At 38.5% G+C, this 18,676-nt stretch overlaps 1 protein-coding gene across 3 annotated transcripts; it reads left to right on the forward strand.

The window, feature by feature from the left end:
• The first annotated feature begins 3,075 nt into the window (after window positions 1-3,075).
• Window positions 3,076-18,311, forward strand: CCDC126 (coiled-coil domain containing 126). Of its 3 annotated transcripts, none has more exons than XM_041411522.1 (4): window positions 3,076-3,351; window positions 13,389-13,528; window positions 14,126-14,529; window positions 16,711-18,311. In XM_041411522.1, exons 3-4 carry the CDS (start codon window positions 14,292-14,294, stop codon window positions 16,890-16,892), a joined length of 420 nt encoding a protein of 139 aa, XP_041267456.1. In that variant the 5' UTR covers window positions 3,076-3,351; window positions 13,389-13,528; window positions 14,126-14,291; the 3' UTR covers window positions 16,893-18,311. The 3 variants fall into 3 exon arrangements, with proteins under 3 accessions (XP_041267456.1, XP_041267459.1, XP_041267457.1); XM_041411525.1 differs by having other exon boundaries at window positions 13,394-13,528; XM_041411523.1 differs by lacking the exon at window positions 3,076-3,351 and adding an exon at window positions 11,287-11,402.
• Window positions 18,312-18,676: the final 365 nt, after the last annotated feature.

The raw sequence follows: 18,676 nt of genomic DNA on the forward strand, positions 1-18,676 counted from the left end.
CTTGCAGGCATTTGAGACCAGGCATGCAGTTCCTTAAGTAAGAAAATTTCCCAAGATGATGAAACATCTAAACTTGCTCTGCCAGTGCAGGAAAACACTGGGTTCCCGACAAGTGCTTTGTCCCATTGGAGATGTCACACACTGGTAGCCAGTGGTCACCACAGCTTGAGATTCTAACAGAGCCTTGACATACACTCTTCTTCTCTTTCTTCCTACCTGGAGCATAAATGGTGGTTGTTTTGTGCCTCTGTTGTAAATGGAAGGCTGGAACATGCCAGCCCTTGCTCTTTTTCCTTGGTGATTCAGAAACAAGTAATCAATTGAAGAGTAAATTATCTCACAATGGTAAAGAAGGTAGGATTGAGGATGAGTCTTCATTGTCATCTAGGTCTGCAAAATATTTAGTTTTGGGTAAAAGTTTCTTGCACGTCACTTACTTAAATAGTTTCAGTCATTTCCTTAGTCAGTTCCTGTTTAATTACAATTAAATTTTCATTCCTAGGAGGCTGGCCTGAGTTTTAGCCTCTGCTGATGTAAAAACAATTCTGAATCCATGTCATAATCTATCTTTTATAACAGCTCTACTCAGTTCAGCTCTGGTACATAGATTTATTCATCTCCCTTTTCAAATGTAACATTATTAGTAAAGTTCTTATTCTACTGCAAGATCACATGCTGTTCTGGCATATTCTGATCCTGTCTGATGTTGCCTATATTTTAACTACAGGAACAAAAAGAAATGAGCAGGAAGAACATGCTTAAATTCTGAGGTGAAAATACCAATCAGTCTTCTACCACAGAATGGATCACTGAAAAAAAAATGGAATATGAAGGACCCAATGAAAATACATAATGGTTACACTAAAAAATAAACCAAAACAAAAACAAGCTGCAGAGGGAGGAAAAGTTCAGGAGAATAGAGGACAGGAACACAATTTTTGTTAACGTGTACCTGTATGAAATCTAGCTACAGTCCACTTTGTGATTTGAGTTCCTGAGGGTTAGTCTAGACCTGATGCACACATTCAAGACATTTGCATTATTCTAGCAGAATTTTTTCATTCCTGTTATCCTAAAATGTTCTGGCTATTAAACCTAAAATATAAATGGCAGTTGCTGATGCAAGTACCTATTTTTCAAAAGTCTAATCAATTTTACATTTTGAATTGAAAACTACACCATTCACCATTTTTTTCCTGTAACTTATCTGCCTTCATTGTTCTTTACAATGACCTCACTCTACAATGACTTCACCTGTAGTTCCCTGGACCATAAAGACAGTTATTATTTTATATTATATTTCAGCTTTCACTATTTATTAGTAAGACTCCCAGGTTGATCCGGGTCATTGGGAGTGCCTCTCCTAAATGGAAGATGGTTTGAACACAGAAAACACCTAGGGATGGCCTAAAGGATACACTAACATGACATAATTACATGTTTTTCAAGCATGCCTTATAGAGGTTTTTCAAGGAATATTAATACACTGCTTTAATACAGTGTTAGCTTTAATGCAGTAGTAAGTATAGAGTATTTGGAAAAAAATACACTTTGGGGGGAAAGATAGGCCCAGATCAGGCCCATTCCCTAAAGGGAAAGGGTATAAACAACTGGTAAGGGAAAAGGAAGAGGGAAAAATAGGAGTGGCAGTAAAGCAAGTATAAAGTTGCATGTATTCTTATCTGCATATACAGATTATAGGATTAACTACTTAAGCAAGGAAGCAGAAGCTATGCTAATCTCACAGCATATTGATTAGTGTGCTGTTCTCTAGCCATTACCATTTAGCAGTTTAAACATATTAGGAGAGGAAGTTCTTAATACATATTTAAAAAGGACGGAGCAATAGCTATGCAAATTAAATTTGAAAGGAGCGTCTACAGATAATGATTGGCAGGAGAATGAAATAACATTGCAGCAGCAATCTAATTCTGGTGGGTTTTAAAAATTTATTATTATTTTGACAAATAATACAGAACACTTCAACATACCTGCAATCCTGGGCTTTTATCTACCCCTTGAAATGATACCAAGAGTATTACTACCCAAAATGAAAGGACTATATAAACACTTTTAAGGTGTGATTTTCATATGCCACTGAAAAGAGACACTGTGCTGGATATTGTTTTGTCATATAGTTTTTATCACACATCTCAGATTCATCAGCTGACATAACACCTGCCAGGAGTTTTGTCTGTATATTTAGGTCTAGACCACTAACCACTCTGATGTATCATTGTCCCTTTTTCTAGAACAGCATTGCATTTAAATGCTGATTTTTCCTGCAGCTAACCCATGCAGAATACGCAGGCTGGAAGCAAGGAGAAGCCATGTGGGAGGGAGGGAGGGAGGGAGGCGCACGCTGAAGGGATCCAGATAAGGTGACCAACAGGTACTTCTGAATGCTGTCACCTCCGCAGCTGTTGAACGTGTTCTTTACTTTGCCCTCATGTTCACCTTTCCTTAACGGACACCAGCTTCCTTTAAACAGCACCTTGCAGGAAGAGCCTGGGGTGACTCTCTAGCACAGTCCTGCACTCACAATGAATTTTATTTAGGCGATTATCACGGTGGGCAGTGGGGGTTATATACCACCCCAGCTGGACAATCACAGAATCCTTAGGGTTGGAAGGGACCTCTGGAGATTCCCTAGTCCACCCCTGGCCAGGCAGGGTCACCTAGAGCAGGTGACCCAGGAATGTGTCCAGGTGGATTTTGAATGTCACCAGAGCAGGAGACTCCACGACCTCCCTGTGCAACCTATTCCAGTGCTTTGCCACCCTCAACGCGAAGAACTTCATGTTGAGGTGGACCTTGTGTGTTAGTTCACGGCCTTCGCTCGCCGTCCTGGCGCGGGGCACCACCAAAACTCTGGCACCATCCTCTCGGCACTCGCCTTTGAGATATTTAAAAGTATTGATGAGACCCCCTCTCAGTCTTCTCTAGATGAAACATGCCCAGAACACGGATGAGGACAAACTCCGCGCACAGCCGCGGGGCGCGGAGCCCGCCCCCTCACGCCGCTGCCGCAGCTCCCTCCCGCCGCTGGGGGGCGGCCGCGGCGCCGGGCGGGCATTGGGCCGGGGCGGCGGGAGTGGGGGGGGGGCCCGTCCTCCCGTCAGTCCGCTCGCCCGTCCGTGTGCGTTTTCACGGGGGAAAGGCTGGGACCGGGATGGCGCGGGCTGGCTGCGGCTCTCCCGCACTCGCGGGTGCGCACCGCGCCTGAGCGCCCGCCTTGGCCCGCCCCTCCTTCGGGAGCTGCGGGACGGGCTCGTCTTCCTTCGGGCTTCCTCCCCGGCGGGTCCCGGTACCTGCGGCGGGGTCGGTGCGGGCCCGCCGAGGGCAGGCGCGGTGAGTTGTGCTGGGGCCGGGTTCCTTGGCCGCGACCCGTGTCCCGGGGCTGCGGTGCGGTGTCCTTGGGCGGGGAGGGAGCGGTGGAGCAAACGAGGGCTTTCTGGTTTCCTTCGCCGTCAGCAGTGGGCTTCCAGTCTTAAGCTATGACTGCAGTGACTCTGCAAGATCGATGCCTTCTGCTGTAAGGACATAACTTCCAGAGAGGTAAAGCATGATTGGAGTGATGCGATGGAACTCACGGGAAGGGAAAAAAAAAAAAAAAATCATATTCAGGCAAAGGCAGGATCCTTAGCAATGTCAGGTTAAGTGATCTTCCGGCGCTAGCAAGTCTGCGTGAAAAAAACAAAACAAACGGGTAAATATTTCACTGAAATTTGTCTCGTTGGTACCACTGAAGAAATAAGAAAAAGTAATATGGAATGAAGTCTGCAAGATTTGAAACATTCAGTTTTAGGAGATTATAATGTATGGAATTTTTTGACGGCAAGAGTTGCAGAACAGTGCTACATGTAATAAAATTGGTTTTGTTTGTAACATCTGATGATGTTTTGGCTGCACTTACCTTCGATTTTGGTAAACATGTATAATGTACTATTATCTCCACCTTATTTCAGTAACTTTGTTCATCATTCATTATTAATAAACTCTCTTTTCAGTTTCCTTACCTAACATGGTAGCATCCTGTAAATTTTCTTTTATGTCTCTTGTCATCTAAAAGATACTGCCAACTAGAGTGCAGTGTAATTTCTGTGTTTGTGTGCCACAAAACAAGCATAGATTATTTTTGTTCTATGCTATGACATGATGTGGAGTTTCCTTAGAACAGTTCAGATTGGGTTAGCTAGATCTCTTTGGTTGCTGTTTTGAGTTTTTTTCTGTTGTTGTTTTCCCCCCCCAGTAGGTGAACTGGGGGAGGCGGATGTGTTTTTTCACTGTGAAAAGTGATCTTTGTAGGAATTGCAACTTTTTATTTCAAGAGAACCCTGAGAATGTGAACATGATGTACATTCTAGTGTGCATGTGATTTGTCCTAAGTGTCACATAGTGTTAATTTTGGAACAGATGTAATGAATTGCTGTTTTACTCTCATGAGACTATCAGAGAAAGGAGACAATATGAAGATGGTATTAGACTCTGAGTAGCATCTTCTGGTCATGTCACAAGCAGTGGGATTGCACTTTTAGACCAAATGTAGAAATTTATTGTTATCTTTGTTCCTGTTTTGACTGCAGATACCCGTGTGTATAAAACCCAAGTTATTCTAACCTCTTTTTGGTATTTTAGGTGTCAAAAGCTGCAGCTGTTTAATAGGTACTCGAGAGCTCCAGAGAATTAAGCAATTATGCTGGAATTCCTTTGGTCCTTTCCTCCCTCTCCTCCCTCCCCCGCCTCCCCCCAGCTTTTCCTTTTTAAAGCTTTTGTAGTATCTGCTTTTAGAGACTCCTTTTGGCTGTTATCTCCTTGAAGGAGGCATTGGCATCAGCTAATCACAAATTGTGATGTATCTTGGGGATTGGACATCATTGTCATTTAGCTGTTAAAAGATATTTCCTCTGGTGTTCATGATCGCTTGTACCTTTTCTGAGAATAGTAAAGTTCTAGTTCTTGCATCTTGCCTAAACTCTAAGTGGGATAAATGCGTGCTGTCAGCTAAAATTGTCAGCTGTGTAGTCAACATATCTGAAAACAAGTAAGTGTCAAAAATAACCATTTTCCAGTAGCTGTGAAAAATCTGTGAGACTCAGTCACTCAAATGAATCTGTTTTTCCTGGTACAAGTTTACTGATAAAATGTACTTTATATGCTGTTTGTTTATTAACAACCTCTTTGACCTGTGATTTATAAGTTGTGCCATTTTATCAGCTGGGTTTTGTCAACTGAGCATTATTAATAGCAGCCTTTTATATTTTCTTCTGTGATTTACTAAAAAAACTTTATAAACTTTACAAAAATAGTGTATTAGCATTTGCATATGTAATTTAGAAAATAATTTTGGATTGCTTAGAATTGAATGGGTACTTTGCCCATGTAAAAGAGGGCCTGAACCAGGGGCATTGACGAGGAAATGTAAAACTTATTCCAATGAAATTGGTTTCTTCATCAATACTAAAGAAATAGTAGGCTACCATGTTATAAATAATCTGGTTAAATTTGGGTACGTTTTCCTTAGTGTTAAGAATAAAGTATTTTGCAGTGCACAGCACTGAGGTGTTACAGTTAACTAATGTCTGTCATAATCCATTATTATGCTACATTGAGCTGACAAGTCAATCTAAAAGTAAGATTGTAGAAGAAAAGATGTAGAAGAAATCACTTGACTTTAACATTTCCTCCAGTGTTATTTTTCTGAAATCTTCACCTGGGTCAGCCTACTGGGAAGGAGCATGAATCCAAAGCCTCGTCTCTATTGCAGTTTTACCAGAGAAACATAATTTTGGTGGACAAATTCATGTGCAGTTTGAATTGTACAGGTTTCTTGAAAGAAAATCAGGCAAGTTAAATTCTTCTCTTCTCCCCGGTGGAACAAGTGCTTTTTTTGTTGCCGTTCTACAGGAATAGTGTTTGTGTGGTGCACTGTGTGTACATGTGTGAGCAGTGGCAATCTCTCCCCCACTGCAGCTCTCACTTGGTTGGTTGTCTCCCCCCTCCCCTCTTTATTCTCTTTAATGACACCTGCCTTCCTTTTAGGTCTCTTTAAAACGTTCAGTGAAAGTCCCTCTCTTACCAGTACCATACATGCATCATCTTGTAGGCTTGGCTCTCTGTAAAACTAGTCAAAATTAGCTAAACATCTCAGGAGGAAGTTTTGGAGTCTCAGGGGTTTTGGAAAGAGTGATACAAGGACAGCTGTGAAATTTCACAAGGGAGTACTATGGGCTACTTGTCATAGCCTGCCATTAATAAATTGTGGCAGTGTTACTGGGAAGTGAGAAGCCAAGAAAGTGCCTCGTGCTCTGTTGTGACTCTTCTCAAGGAGCAAGGGTCCTACAGGGACCTGAATGGTGGCAATAAAGCATGAAGAGAAAATAGAGAAAAGTGTGCCAGGGAAAATCAAGCTGAGATTTTTTTTTTTTTTTAAATACTTTTTTCTCTATTATTATTTTAAGAATCTGATACAGAGACGTAGAAATGTTTATAGGCCCAGTGGGAGGAGGGCAAGTTCGGAAAGTGTAGCATACTGTCCCTATTGATATACTGTCCCTATTGATATCTGCTTGCTTTAATTTTCTTCACAAGCCTTGCCAAGCCCTTTCCCCTCGAAATCCTGGATCTTGGCTGACTGCCCACAGGCAAGGAACAAAGAATTTCTGTTTTTAAATGGTTGGTTTATTTTAAAAAACATTCATTGGCAGTAGTAGGCAAAATAAAAGGGGAAGGTGTTGAAAAAAAGAAGATACTCTAAGGTACTTGAGAAGACTTCTTAGACACAATGCAAAATGAAAATAATTATTGGTAGAAAGTGTAAAACAAAAGCAATGAAAATAGGAATGCATGCATTTAAATAGAAACAGCTTTCCAGTATTTCTAAAATACTGATAAAAGGTAGTCTAGTGTTTGGGCTCTCAGATAATTTTATACCAGAGCCACTGTAAGCTTGCTGTGTGGGTTTTCAAGTCGAAAGCAATGTGTTTGTGCTCTCAACTCCAAGTTCATCTACAAAACAAATTGGTGCTGTTCTTAGAAGCCTGTAGGAGGTAAAACCGTTCCTGGTGTAGGATATGTTTGAGGTAGTCCCAGCAGCTCGTCAGCAGCAGCACTGTGTCTGCTAGATGAGCTGTGACTTTTGTTGGCCCATATATCCTTTGGCTGCGTCGAGAGACAGGAGCTGTTGGGAGCACATAAGATTTTCTTCTTTCTTTGTAGAAGAGTAGATATTTTTGGTAGTTACCCAGTTTTGCTATTCCCTTAAACTTCATGTTTCTTTCACTTGGAGTATCCGTTAAAGTGTTCCCCAAAAGGCAGCTAGCAACAAGACAAAAGGATTTTTTTTTTTCAGTGTGCCAAGGTAATTGCAAATCTTGGGCATGTAGAAGCAGGGAATGAAGGAACACATGCTGTAGGAGAAGATATAAAGATAGCTGTCCTGGAAAAGACACAAAGGCAGACTTCTTTGGCAGCATGCTCTGAAAGCGGTACAGAAACTACAGCCCAGCAGCCGTCATAGTGGTAGGGCAGCTTTATTTGCCCAGAAGTGTGCCTTCTTACGTGCTCTTAAGATAGCAGCATGTTTTATAGCATTAATATTTTCACATGAGTGTAGCAGCTATTAATATAAATGGTCTCTTCTATCTACTCATCTGTGATGCAGTCTGGAAAGACCCTTGAGTTTCATCAGTTGCCTCAGTTTTGGTGGGCTGAGTTATGTCAGGCATTGCTGATGTTTTGTCAGTACAGATCTTCTTTTCCCTCTCTGCTGTGATATTTTTCTGTTGACCAAATTTTACAGCAGCAATAATAGGAATACTTGAAGTGCTGAGAGTAAATTTTATCAAAAGACAGCTTAATGTGGTTTTGCTTGTCTGGGAACTGGCATTGCTGTTAATGGTTGGTTCCAAGTGGAATATCCTGCTCTTTTATGGCACTATGCAGCTGTCTGAGTGAACCTGATTAATGAACCTGGGAACCAAAGGACAGTCACCTGTATGGATGTGCCAGTACAGGATAGCAGTCTCATTGGCCTCTTCTCGAGAACTTGTGTACTCATAAAAATATGACGAATGTGGTTCTTTCTTACACACCAGTTTTAACCAGGGCTCTGTGTAAACACTTCACTTCTCTGGGCACCCGTTTGCCAGCTGCACCTCATGTAGATTTTTCACCTACTGACAAACCAACAACCATCTAAGACTGCAAATTACCAGAATACAAATATCATTTTTGGCATTCCAAAAAGCCTCAGCATGTGAGCTCCTGGGCTTCTAGCTGCTTATTTCATTGTCTCAATCTTTTACAATTAATTGAGTAGTGGATATGTTCTGTACTGTTTTGCTGTATGTCAGTCATTCTTTAGACTTCCCATTTGCATTGCTTCACAGAAATGACTGAGGGTTTTCCAAATAACATAGAACCAACTTGTCTGCTCTCAGAATGGTCAGCACAATTGATTCCTGTCAGCTGAGTGATGCTCAAAATTTTCTGTTGGAAAATTAGAAAACAAAATATTTTGGAGGTGACAGAGGTAAATGGGCCGGAGGGTGCACTCTGTAAATAGATGCAAAAAAGGGGAAAATAATAGAATGGAGATAGATGCTACTGTGAAATTTTTTTCTTGGTACTCTGTAATGCCCAGTGATTCTTGTCTTCCTGAAATGTTTGTTGGCTGTTGCGATGAGGTATCACTCTGCATATTTAGAGACAGTTATTTGTTTACTGATACAGTACCCTCTCTGTACTGAGGGATGTTTGTTGCCATGAATTTAATAGTAATTTCTTGTACAGATGTAATTTTACTGTGGTAATTTAAAATTGTTAATAATTTCATAAACTGAGATGGTAATAAATTCTGATTTTGTACTGTACAATTATTTTATTATTAATTATTCATATTAATGTTATTATTAATGTCAGCTTTTTTTATACTATCCTGATTTCTGTCTTCTGTCTGTTCTATTGCAAGATTTTTTCCACTTGCTCTTTAGTTGGATGTATGCCTCAAGGACTGTATATGGCTTTTTTTTTTAAAGCTCTGTCTTGATAAATCACTTCTTTTTATGCAGTTTATGTGGTTGCAAAGCCAGATCTGCTCTCGAATGCATAGTGTCATGTTGCTGTTTATCATCATTTGAAAGTGAGGAACTGATAAATATTGTGGTAGTAAGTAATAGATGGAGTAAAATTCCCACTTATCAGGCCTACTTTCCTAATATATGAGTGCATTAGAGACTAGGTCTCTAGAGTATCACTGAGGAACTACTGCCTTTGTATTTGAGATTCTGTCTTTCAAAATACATGACCAAAGAGGTGACTTTATTGGACTGTATCTTAACAATATTCTTTTCATTGCATTTTTCTTGGCTTTATTCTTAAAAGTATTTTTGATCTTTGAAACAAATAGGTTTCTCTCGGGCTTTGGTTTTCTGTATTCTTTGCATCTGCAAACTTCTCATTAATACCTACCAAAAATACCTGATGGACCTGCTGCTTTCTTTTTCTCTTACAAATAATTACTGTCATCTGTCCTGTACATTTTTCAAAACTAGAAGGTACTCAAATAATCTCTGCAGAACAGGTTTAAATTTGCCCTGCAACCATTTCTAGTGGTTTAGGAAGTTTGGAGTCTCTTGGGCAGGCTAGAAAAATGATGATGAATATGTGCCAGTCTTTCAGGGGCCGATTGACTGGCAGAAGTGACAGTGCTGTAAGGTGAAATAAGCTTTTAAGGGTTTAGGTATGCCTTGTTTTCAGAGCATGTACGAGTCATTCCTTTGCATTATATAGACCATTTAATTTTTGTGTTGTATGTTAATATAATCTCTTGGTTTTTGTGGGAATGAGTAAAGACGAAGACTTTGCAACAAAATTCAAGAAGGATGTTTTGTAAGTATGGGCTAGTTACCGTGAAGAAGGGTCAGTATTCAAACTGAAGTCTGATGCTAGTTAAATAGTAGTTAAGTATAACTTTGCTATATTATGGAACGTATAAGACATTTTCTGTAGCTTTTTGTTTTGTCTTTGCTCCTTTTGTTTCATGTAGTCAATAATATAATTTATATATGACTGATTTTGAAATACAGGTATGCAGGCTAGAGACATGATTTTATTTTGGAGTGGGTGAGTGTCTTAGTTCATTGCTTTGTTGCCAGATGGATTTCAGTGTTGTGGTACCACTGGACAAAGTTTATCCACATTGGCTGGTTTTGGTAATACTTTTTTTAGACAATCAACAGTGAAGAAAACCAAGCTGTTTATATGTCTGTGAAAGGCAAACCTAGTGTCAGATCCTCATTCAGGAATTGGTTGTAGCTCCAAATTCGAATGTTGCTCCTGGCTTGGGCTTGTAACTTTCAGAATAATTTAAATATACATGTTGATTTAAAGTACTTCGGGAAACTGGCTCTTGAATCAGTTACTTTGGGCTGCTAATTGAAAGGATTACGTGGAAGACATTCTTTTCTTCATGGATTCTTGAATTGCCATTTTGCCTGCAGTCAACTCGGGGGTTTTGTTTGATTTGGGTTTGTTTTGTTTTGGGGTTTTGTATCTTTTTTTTTCCCTCCTCAGATTTTCAAATTTTGTTCTGGTTGTACTGCTTCATCTTTACGGTTGTCTGCCTTTGTCTCAGTCTCTGTGATTAGAGATGGTGGTGGGAATTGTAGAAAGGTGTAGCTGTGATGCATCCTTTTTCCTGTTGCTCTCTGCAGTGCTTTGCCTTTGCCACAAAAGTCCCTCAGCTGCGGTGGGAAGAGTGGTGTGCCAGCATTTCTAACCAGGATAAATCAGCGTGAAGAAGGAAGTCTCAGCTTCCTTTTTTTCCTGCTCAGGGAGGATTTCCAACTCAGCATATTGTGTGCTTTGAGAGAATGAGGGAGAATAAAGATCACAAAGTACACTTACTTTCTTTCATGTGTGCATGTATCTTATGGGATACTGCCTCTAAATTACTGAAAACAAAGGTCCATTCTAGGCCCAAGTTTTGAGCTTAGAAGTGTTGAAACTATAATGTAGTTGTAGAGAAGTGCTGACCCTTCAGGGCAACAAGAGGTACAAGAATATTCCAGTCCATCCATCTTACTGTGCTATTTCCTTCCTAATATGTTCGCCTGCTGCTCCAATACTCTTTTTTTTCCTACTTCCAAATCATTTGGGCATAAGCTTACTTTTTTTTTTTTTTTTTTTTTTTTTTTTTTAATGTATTTTATTTTTTTTTCCCAAAGGGTGTTGCAGGGAGTGTCTTATGAGTCACTAGAAGTGCTTGCATTTATGCATTTCAGGGGGAAAAAGGAGACCAAATCTCCAGAATTTTGAGATTACACTGGAATTCATGAAGAGGGAATGGCCTTTAAAATTTGTAGCAAAAGTGGCAAGTACAAATAGTTCCCTTCATTTTGGTAAGCCTTGCTCTGAGTTCCTTTGCCTCGTGTCAGTATATGGGTGTTATGCAATTTCCCAGCAGGTTAAGTGCTTGATTTCCATTAGTTTCAGTAGTCAGTGTGTGCACTGTGAATCAGATATGCATGGCTATGGCCCAGTCTGCAATTCCTGCTGCTTCTTGGCAGGAGTTTATTCAATCTGTTCCTCTTGGCTAGACCTCTTATCCTGGCTTGTGGTCTTATTTACAGTGTGATGGCAGAGTTATTTCTACTCCAGAGGACTGTAGTGATATTGTCTAAATGCTTCAGAATGAGATATGGCTGGAGATCTGTGGAGAGGTGAACTCAGTTTAAGTTTTGCAAGAGCTATTTGTTCTTTTTTCTTTTTTTTTTTTAATTGAAAAAGTAGAGACTGTTGGGAATGGGGTTTGAAACTTACAGTGTCTTCTCGAGAGATACTGTTTGGTCTTCTGAGCCATCACATGAATACTCTTCTCCTGGACCTCATAATGTTTTCCATCATTTTTGATACTGTTCAGAGATTATATAGATACGTAATGATGTGGGTGCAGTTTATTCATTGAAGTCTGAGTGCAGAGCCATGGATTTGGCAAAGAGCTAGGGAAAAGAAGTTTTGGTTAGTGCATGTTTAGGGAAGATCTGTTTCAGGAAATCCTAAGCCACACAATTCCAGATATTCATGCTATGGAATGTAAATTTTTACTGTTTTCCCACTTATTTTATGTTCTTAAGACAAATTAGTATCTTAAAACCAGTTTTAAGGGGATTAAGCACATTCCTTGAACAGAGTACATCCCACTGCATTTACAGTGGGAGTTCAAATTGCTGTGTGTTGGCTGTCTGTCCCTGTGCACAGTCATACCCCACGGTGGAGGCTGAGCTGAGCTGTTCTTCATTCAGTGACTAGGGATTGCCACTGGCACTAGTGCACCCAGCAGTCAGTTTATGTACTGGCAGTGGCTGCCATATGGCATTTTACACACAGCTGGTTCTTACTTTATGTCAGCTTTGGTGTCCAGGTCCTGATGTCGCCCCTGCCTTGGGTTAATCATTTTCAGAATAATTTAGATCTGCATGTTGATTTTGGAGCACTTCAGAAATTTGCCACTTGAATCAGGCGCGCTGGCTCGCCTGTTGAGAGGATTATCTGGAGAGTGAAGGGTAAGCGGCAAGCAGCGCTCGGCGCCCTGCTGGCAGTCACACTTGTGTTGGCAGCAGACAGCGGGGTGTCGGCATAAGGCCAATGGAACTGGCCAGTGCAGGGGATGAAAAGTGCCATGGAGGCAGAGTTAGGGTTAGATGGGAGCTCAGCAGCTCGAGAAACTCGGTCTCAATATTCTGATACAAACCGAGGTGTAAGTGCCGCTACAGAAAGTCTGGTGAGGAACTCTATTACATGCATAATTTCAGTCTAAGTGGTGCTTGTGTCAGGTAGTACGTGGGGAAGAACTGGGAATAGTGAGGAAAAATGTAACTATTGTGTAAAATGAGTAGCTTTATCTGGATGTTAAATAATAGAAATCCTCTTTTAAGAAAGTATTGAACAATTGGAGTAGTGTCAGAGATGGATGAAAAATGAGAAATATGAAGTATGCACATGGAAAGAGTCTAAAAAATGTGGGATCTGTTTGTGGGGTAAAAATTAGTAAGAGAATGATGCCTGTGTAAATATGTGTGCATGTACATATACGATGAATCTGGAACATCTGTTGTCACTGTCTTAGAAGAAGAAGGAGATGCTCATGAGATTCTTACCAAGCTTTCTTTTAGAAGTGTGTTGAAGTCAGTTACTGAGCATTCAAGTGCATGCATTCATAATAAAATGGAGAGTAATTCTATGTTCTTCCCTAACAATTGCTTGAAGTTAGGTTTGAAAATGTTGTTCTGTTTTAAAAGCATGTAGCTGGAAGCCTTTGACTGCAACTACTCCACAAGTAAATGAAGATATCTTCACTTTTTGTTTAAATCTTTTTTTTTCCCCAGGACAGACATTCCTGAAGATGTGTGGCTCAAACTGCTTCCAACTGTCTGAACATTTGTTATTTAACTGATGAAGCTTTCCTACCATTTGCTTTCCTCCTGAAGCCTTCATCTATTGAAGGACCAGAATTGGGTATACTATGGTAAGACATTTTTTAAAGTTGAAGTAAAATGCTGAAATGCAATGTGCCAATTTTAGTTTTGTCTCTATTCAATTATAAGGCACCACAACAAATAAAAAACCTTAATGGTGTACAAAGTCAGGAGAGGAAGCTTTGAACTGGCTAACCAACCAAGTGTTGTCTGTTCACACTTGCACTGTACTTCAAAGTGAAGAATAAGAATCAAGTGAATAATTTCACAAGATCGTGTGTTTAGATGTATGTGTATAACTCATCACCATGTTGTACAGAAATGTTATACAGGTCTCTTCTAGATACTGCATCTTCTTTCAAATGCATTTGAGTTCAATATCAGTTTAAATTACAATATTTAAAATACTTGTGGTGCTTTGTGGAAGCACAGAAGTTTTGATTTTTGGAGAATAAAAATCTGTAAAAATAGGAAGAAGAAACCTTGTAAATAACAGGTGAGAAGGAAATATAACTGAACCTCTAAGCAGATAAAAGAACTTGTTTGTTAGATGATGCAATAATACTGTATTTGGAAACTGATATTTGTTCTTGATATCAGTAACTGTAGCAGTTTTGAATAACCAAGTGGTACTTTACAAATTTCAGGAATCAAGACCAGCTAAAACATGAGAAGATCTATTCAAGATGATCCAGCCAGAAGATTTTTCACTTTATAGAAATATTATTTTTGTTTAATATGTAATATAATTAGACAAAGCCAAATTCAGTTACTTTTCCTGAAATTAGGACGTGCCTGTGGCCTTCATCAGAAATGTTTCTAACATTTTCAAGAAAAAATATGTCCCAAAAACTGAGTATGTTTTTACTAATCTTTGGAATCATTTGGGGTTTGATGTTGCTGCGCTACACTTTTCAGTATCCAAGACGCCAAAGCAGTGCTGAGTTGCGTGGACAGATATTAGATCTCAGTAAAAGATATGTCAAAGCACTGGCAGAAGAAAATAAAAACCTGATGAATGGTGGTGGTGGAGCCTCTGTGTCAGGATATGGTAAGAGGAAAAAAGCCATACTAGTTACTTTAATATATTATTTTTCTGTAAAAAAACTGTAAAGTTATAAATTTTCTTTATTTTTAAAGTAGTGTATGCTCTTCAGCAGAAAAAAACTTCTCTGTATTAACTGATTTGATTTTAGTTTATTAAGTGAAGTTGAAGATTAAGATGAGTTGCAAAATCAAGCTTCATACATGAAATTTTTGCTTTCCAGGATTTTTTTAGATCTCTTCAGGTACATGAATGCAGTTATTTAGAGAAGCAACATCACACTTGTCTGTTTCTGAATCTTCAGCTATTAACAAATAAGCATGTGCTTGATACAGGGACAAAGTTTATATAAAAGTCACTTCAACATTCCAGATTCTTCTAGTACCTCATTGGTAACTTCCTGCTTTTATTTCTGGAATTTTCTTCACCTTAAAAAAAGCAATGAAAAAGCAAGATACTAGTAGAGTTTGCAGTCTGGAGACTGCAAGGCAGTTATGAATTTGGCAGAATCTCTCCTTGTTTTACAAGTAGCCATAAGAGACAACGTCCCTTTTTTTGTGAGCTGTAATACTTGGTGCATCATATCTCTGACTTGCCTGTCTTGTGCAAGCTTGATAAATAGGTTGCCAGTATTTACTATCTTCTGCAATATTGAAAAGATAACTAAAATTGTTTATTTCAAAAAATAGTATCTCAAATAGTATCTCAGTAGTATCTGAAAAGACGTATAGTAATGAACTTTGATCCCCTTAAGATTTGCTTAATTGGCTGGTAGGATGCCCTTTGCAGGCATTTGATAAGAGTGCAAGCAGCAAAAATGTGTCTCAAGTCGTTTTGCTGCTGCTAAGGAAGAAGGAAGCAAGTCTGTAATGACAAGATGTGCAGGAACAACCCAAGAGGAACAGCAGAGTAAAAAGTGTTCAGACCTCTAATCTTTTCATTCTTAAAATTAATTTTTATCACAGTAAGAGACTACCTTCTCTTTTCTTCCCTGTTTTCTCCTCCCACCTTTTTTTTTTAAATCAAGGACTTCCTTCCTTTACTGTGTAATTATTTTTTTCTGTCATTAAAAAAAAAATCCTTGTGTACTGTAGCTTTCTCCTGTTCTATAAGTCTCTTGATCCACCTGCTGATCATCAGAATTAAAACTTGACAATTCCCTCCATCAGATTGTTGAGCACAAAATGATACTGCAGAGTACATGACCCACCCTCTGTTATTGACAGCAGACCCTGCTCTGTCTTGAGTTGTTTAGCAATTTTTTTTCAAAGTAAACATTACTAAACAAGAGCTAGTTAATTTTAGAGGGAGGTACTTATTTTTAAAAAATTTAATTTACTACTAATTTTTAATTTTATCTGTTTTACTCCTATTTTTTCACTTTGATGCCTGTGATCTTTCTCCCCAGTCTTTCTGCTTAGTTAACTGATTAGATAGAGGGCAGGGGGTAGAGACAGAGTTTGTAGATTTCTTTGTGTGTAAGGGCAATCTTAACATCTTGTAAAACCTGGTAAGTTTGTTAGTGTTTTTCAAATCTGAAAAAGATGGTGATTGGCAACAGCGTAAATAGTTTTGTATTGAAATATGTTACTGTTTTTTTGTTCCAGATCATGAGAATTTTTTACCATCTTTTCTCTTATTTTTCAGTCAATAAAGATGTAAATAGTTTTTTTTTACCCTTCTTTTATAGCTTATGTAAGAAGTAATAAGATACCTTCTAATAACAGCTTTTCTATGGGCGAAATCTGTCATTTAGGGGAAAGCTATTAACTATCTTTTTTTTTATGCTGGAAAGTATTTAGATATATTCTCTGGCATCCAAGGCTAAAAGATGACATAGCTGAGTATTCCAATGCTGTTATCTGGATGAAAATTTAAATAATATTTTTGAATAGCCACTTCTAATGTTCCAACTAGTGTTTTTGCTCTTATACTCTAATATTAAATTGGCTGCCTTCACAGTTCCCTGTTATGGTGGTATCTTCCTTCCCTAAAATAACAAAGGAATGTTATGAAAGAAAATTCAAGCAGCTGTTTAATTCTGTACTTCTTGATCAATCTGCATTCCTTTCCAAAAAGTATGCTAGGCAGAATAGCAAGTCTTAAGATGTGAATATGTTGAAATAGGAGTTCTTTTCCACGCAGAGTAAATAACAGGCTGTAATTTGTTTTTTCCATTATCTTCAGCTGATCTTAAGAGAACAATTGCTGTTCTTCTGGATGACATCTTACAACGCCTGGTGAAACTGGAAAACAAGGTTGATTACATTGTTGTGAATGGCTCAGCAACAAATACCACTAATGGAACTAACCATCAGGTGCCAGTGACTTCAAACAAACGTGCAAAGCCAGCAAGCAACATCAGATAGCAGACAGGCCTGCTTTGTGTTGCTACACCATTGATGGATAATATTTAAGATAAGCTTTTTGTCTCTGGCTAGGGCAAAGCAGTAGTTGACTCTAAAGCAAGCATAAACTATTGTATTCTACAACGTGCTTGGATCTGTGTAGGCCTAACATGTGCTTAGGTTCCCAAAGCATTATTTCATTGCCTCTGAGCAGTGCTTCTGAAGTGATCTTTGTTGTCTCTAAAGATATTTTGATATGATTTGATGTAGTAGGCCATTGGATAATAACAATACGTGGAAAGCAATGGGAAACTTATAGGTAGGTTTCTAAATCTATTTATTTAAGTATGACTATAACATATCTTTTGGATAGGTGAGCAGTATTGTAGTTTATTCATTTTTTGTGATCTGCATTAAGCCAAGGTAACTGAGGAAAATGTGTTGCTAAAAAGATGTTAGAAGATGTGTACACTTAAAATATTTTCTTACTTATTTACTAAAACAATATTAAATTGAGGATAGCATTGGTGGTAATATTTTAAAATTGTGACCCAAAGAATGTCTTTATTTGCACTATCTGTCAGAATAGTTAAAGAGAATTTACTGTATATTTAAGAAAATTTATTATAATAGGAAAACATTCTAGGTAGTAACACTGTCCAGGTTTATCTTTATGCTAGAGATAGGGCAGTTAGATTATCAAAAGCAAATCATCGTCTGTGATATCTTAGATGATTATTTCTTAAAAAGATATTTAAGTGTATGTATTTTGTAATTGCAGATAAAATTATTTAAGTGATGGAAATAAGTTTTGAATATGTGAATATAGTTTATTTTTAAACATTGCTGTTTGTTTTAACATTTTAATGCCTTGCAGTTTGTGTTTAGTATAGCACACCGTCTGCCTGAATTGCTTTCTTGATCAGAAGGAAAAGCAATGAAGGGAATCAAGGCATCTCTGCATTTTACAGGGGTATGTGTACTAAGGGTGTCTAATCATGGAATATTTGAGAGCTAAGATCATGTTTGCCTTATGTCTAAGTCAGCCTTACAGCAAAGTGAATTGCATGCAGTGTTGGGTACACTGTATCTCAGATGTTACTGAAATCATATTGAAGTGCCACTGAACCTGTTTTTTAAACTGTACTGAATGTTTGGTGGGGACAGAATGTTCAGGGACTTTTGCCAAAAGTGTCCTGTAAGTGAGGTTTTGGGGATGAGTAAAACCAGAGGCACGGGGTGATACACCAGGCAAAGTTATGTGTTTTTCTCCTTTCTTCTGTTTCCCTGCTTATATTCTCAATGGTTATAAAGGAAAATACAATTGCAATCTCAATTAGTACTTAGTATCCAGATGATTTTTTTTTGTCACATTGTGTGTAAACATGTCCTCACTTCAATGCAGAAAGAGAAAAATAAATTTTTAATTGTACTTGTAAATGTTCCTGGGTTTGTTTGTTTGTAATTAAATGGTCTTGTCATTCTTGCTACATGTGCTCGATCAGTGTCTGGATTGGAAAATCGTACATCTCTGAGTTTTAGTAGTACTCTTTCTGGTATTCTTCCTTCTTAGTCACTGAGTTCTGCTCTTGAAATTCTAATGCCCTGAAACTTTGCTCAGGTTAGAGGTGAGGGGAGAAAGAATTGAAAATAAAAGGATCTATTTAGATCTTTAATTGCAAAGACTTCACTGTTTAACCTAAGAGTAAAGAAGATCTGTGCAGAACTTCCTTTGAACCTGCAGATTGACAATGTGAAGATGATAGATTTTTTTATATCCATCTGTCTGGTTTGTTTCCTAGATA

This window comes from Onychostruthus taczanowskii, unplaced genomic scaffold (assembly GCF_017590055.1).
Source record: "Onychostruthus taczanowskii isolate IOZ18803 unplaced genomic scaffold, ASM1759005v1 scaffold36, whole genome shotgun sequence".
Classification (NCBI taxonomy): domain Eukaryota; kingdom Metazoa; phylum Chordata; class Aves; order Passeriformes; family Passeridae; genus Onychostruthus; species Onychostruthus taczanowskii.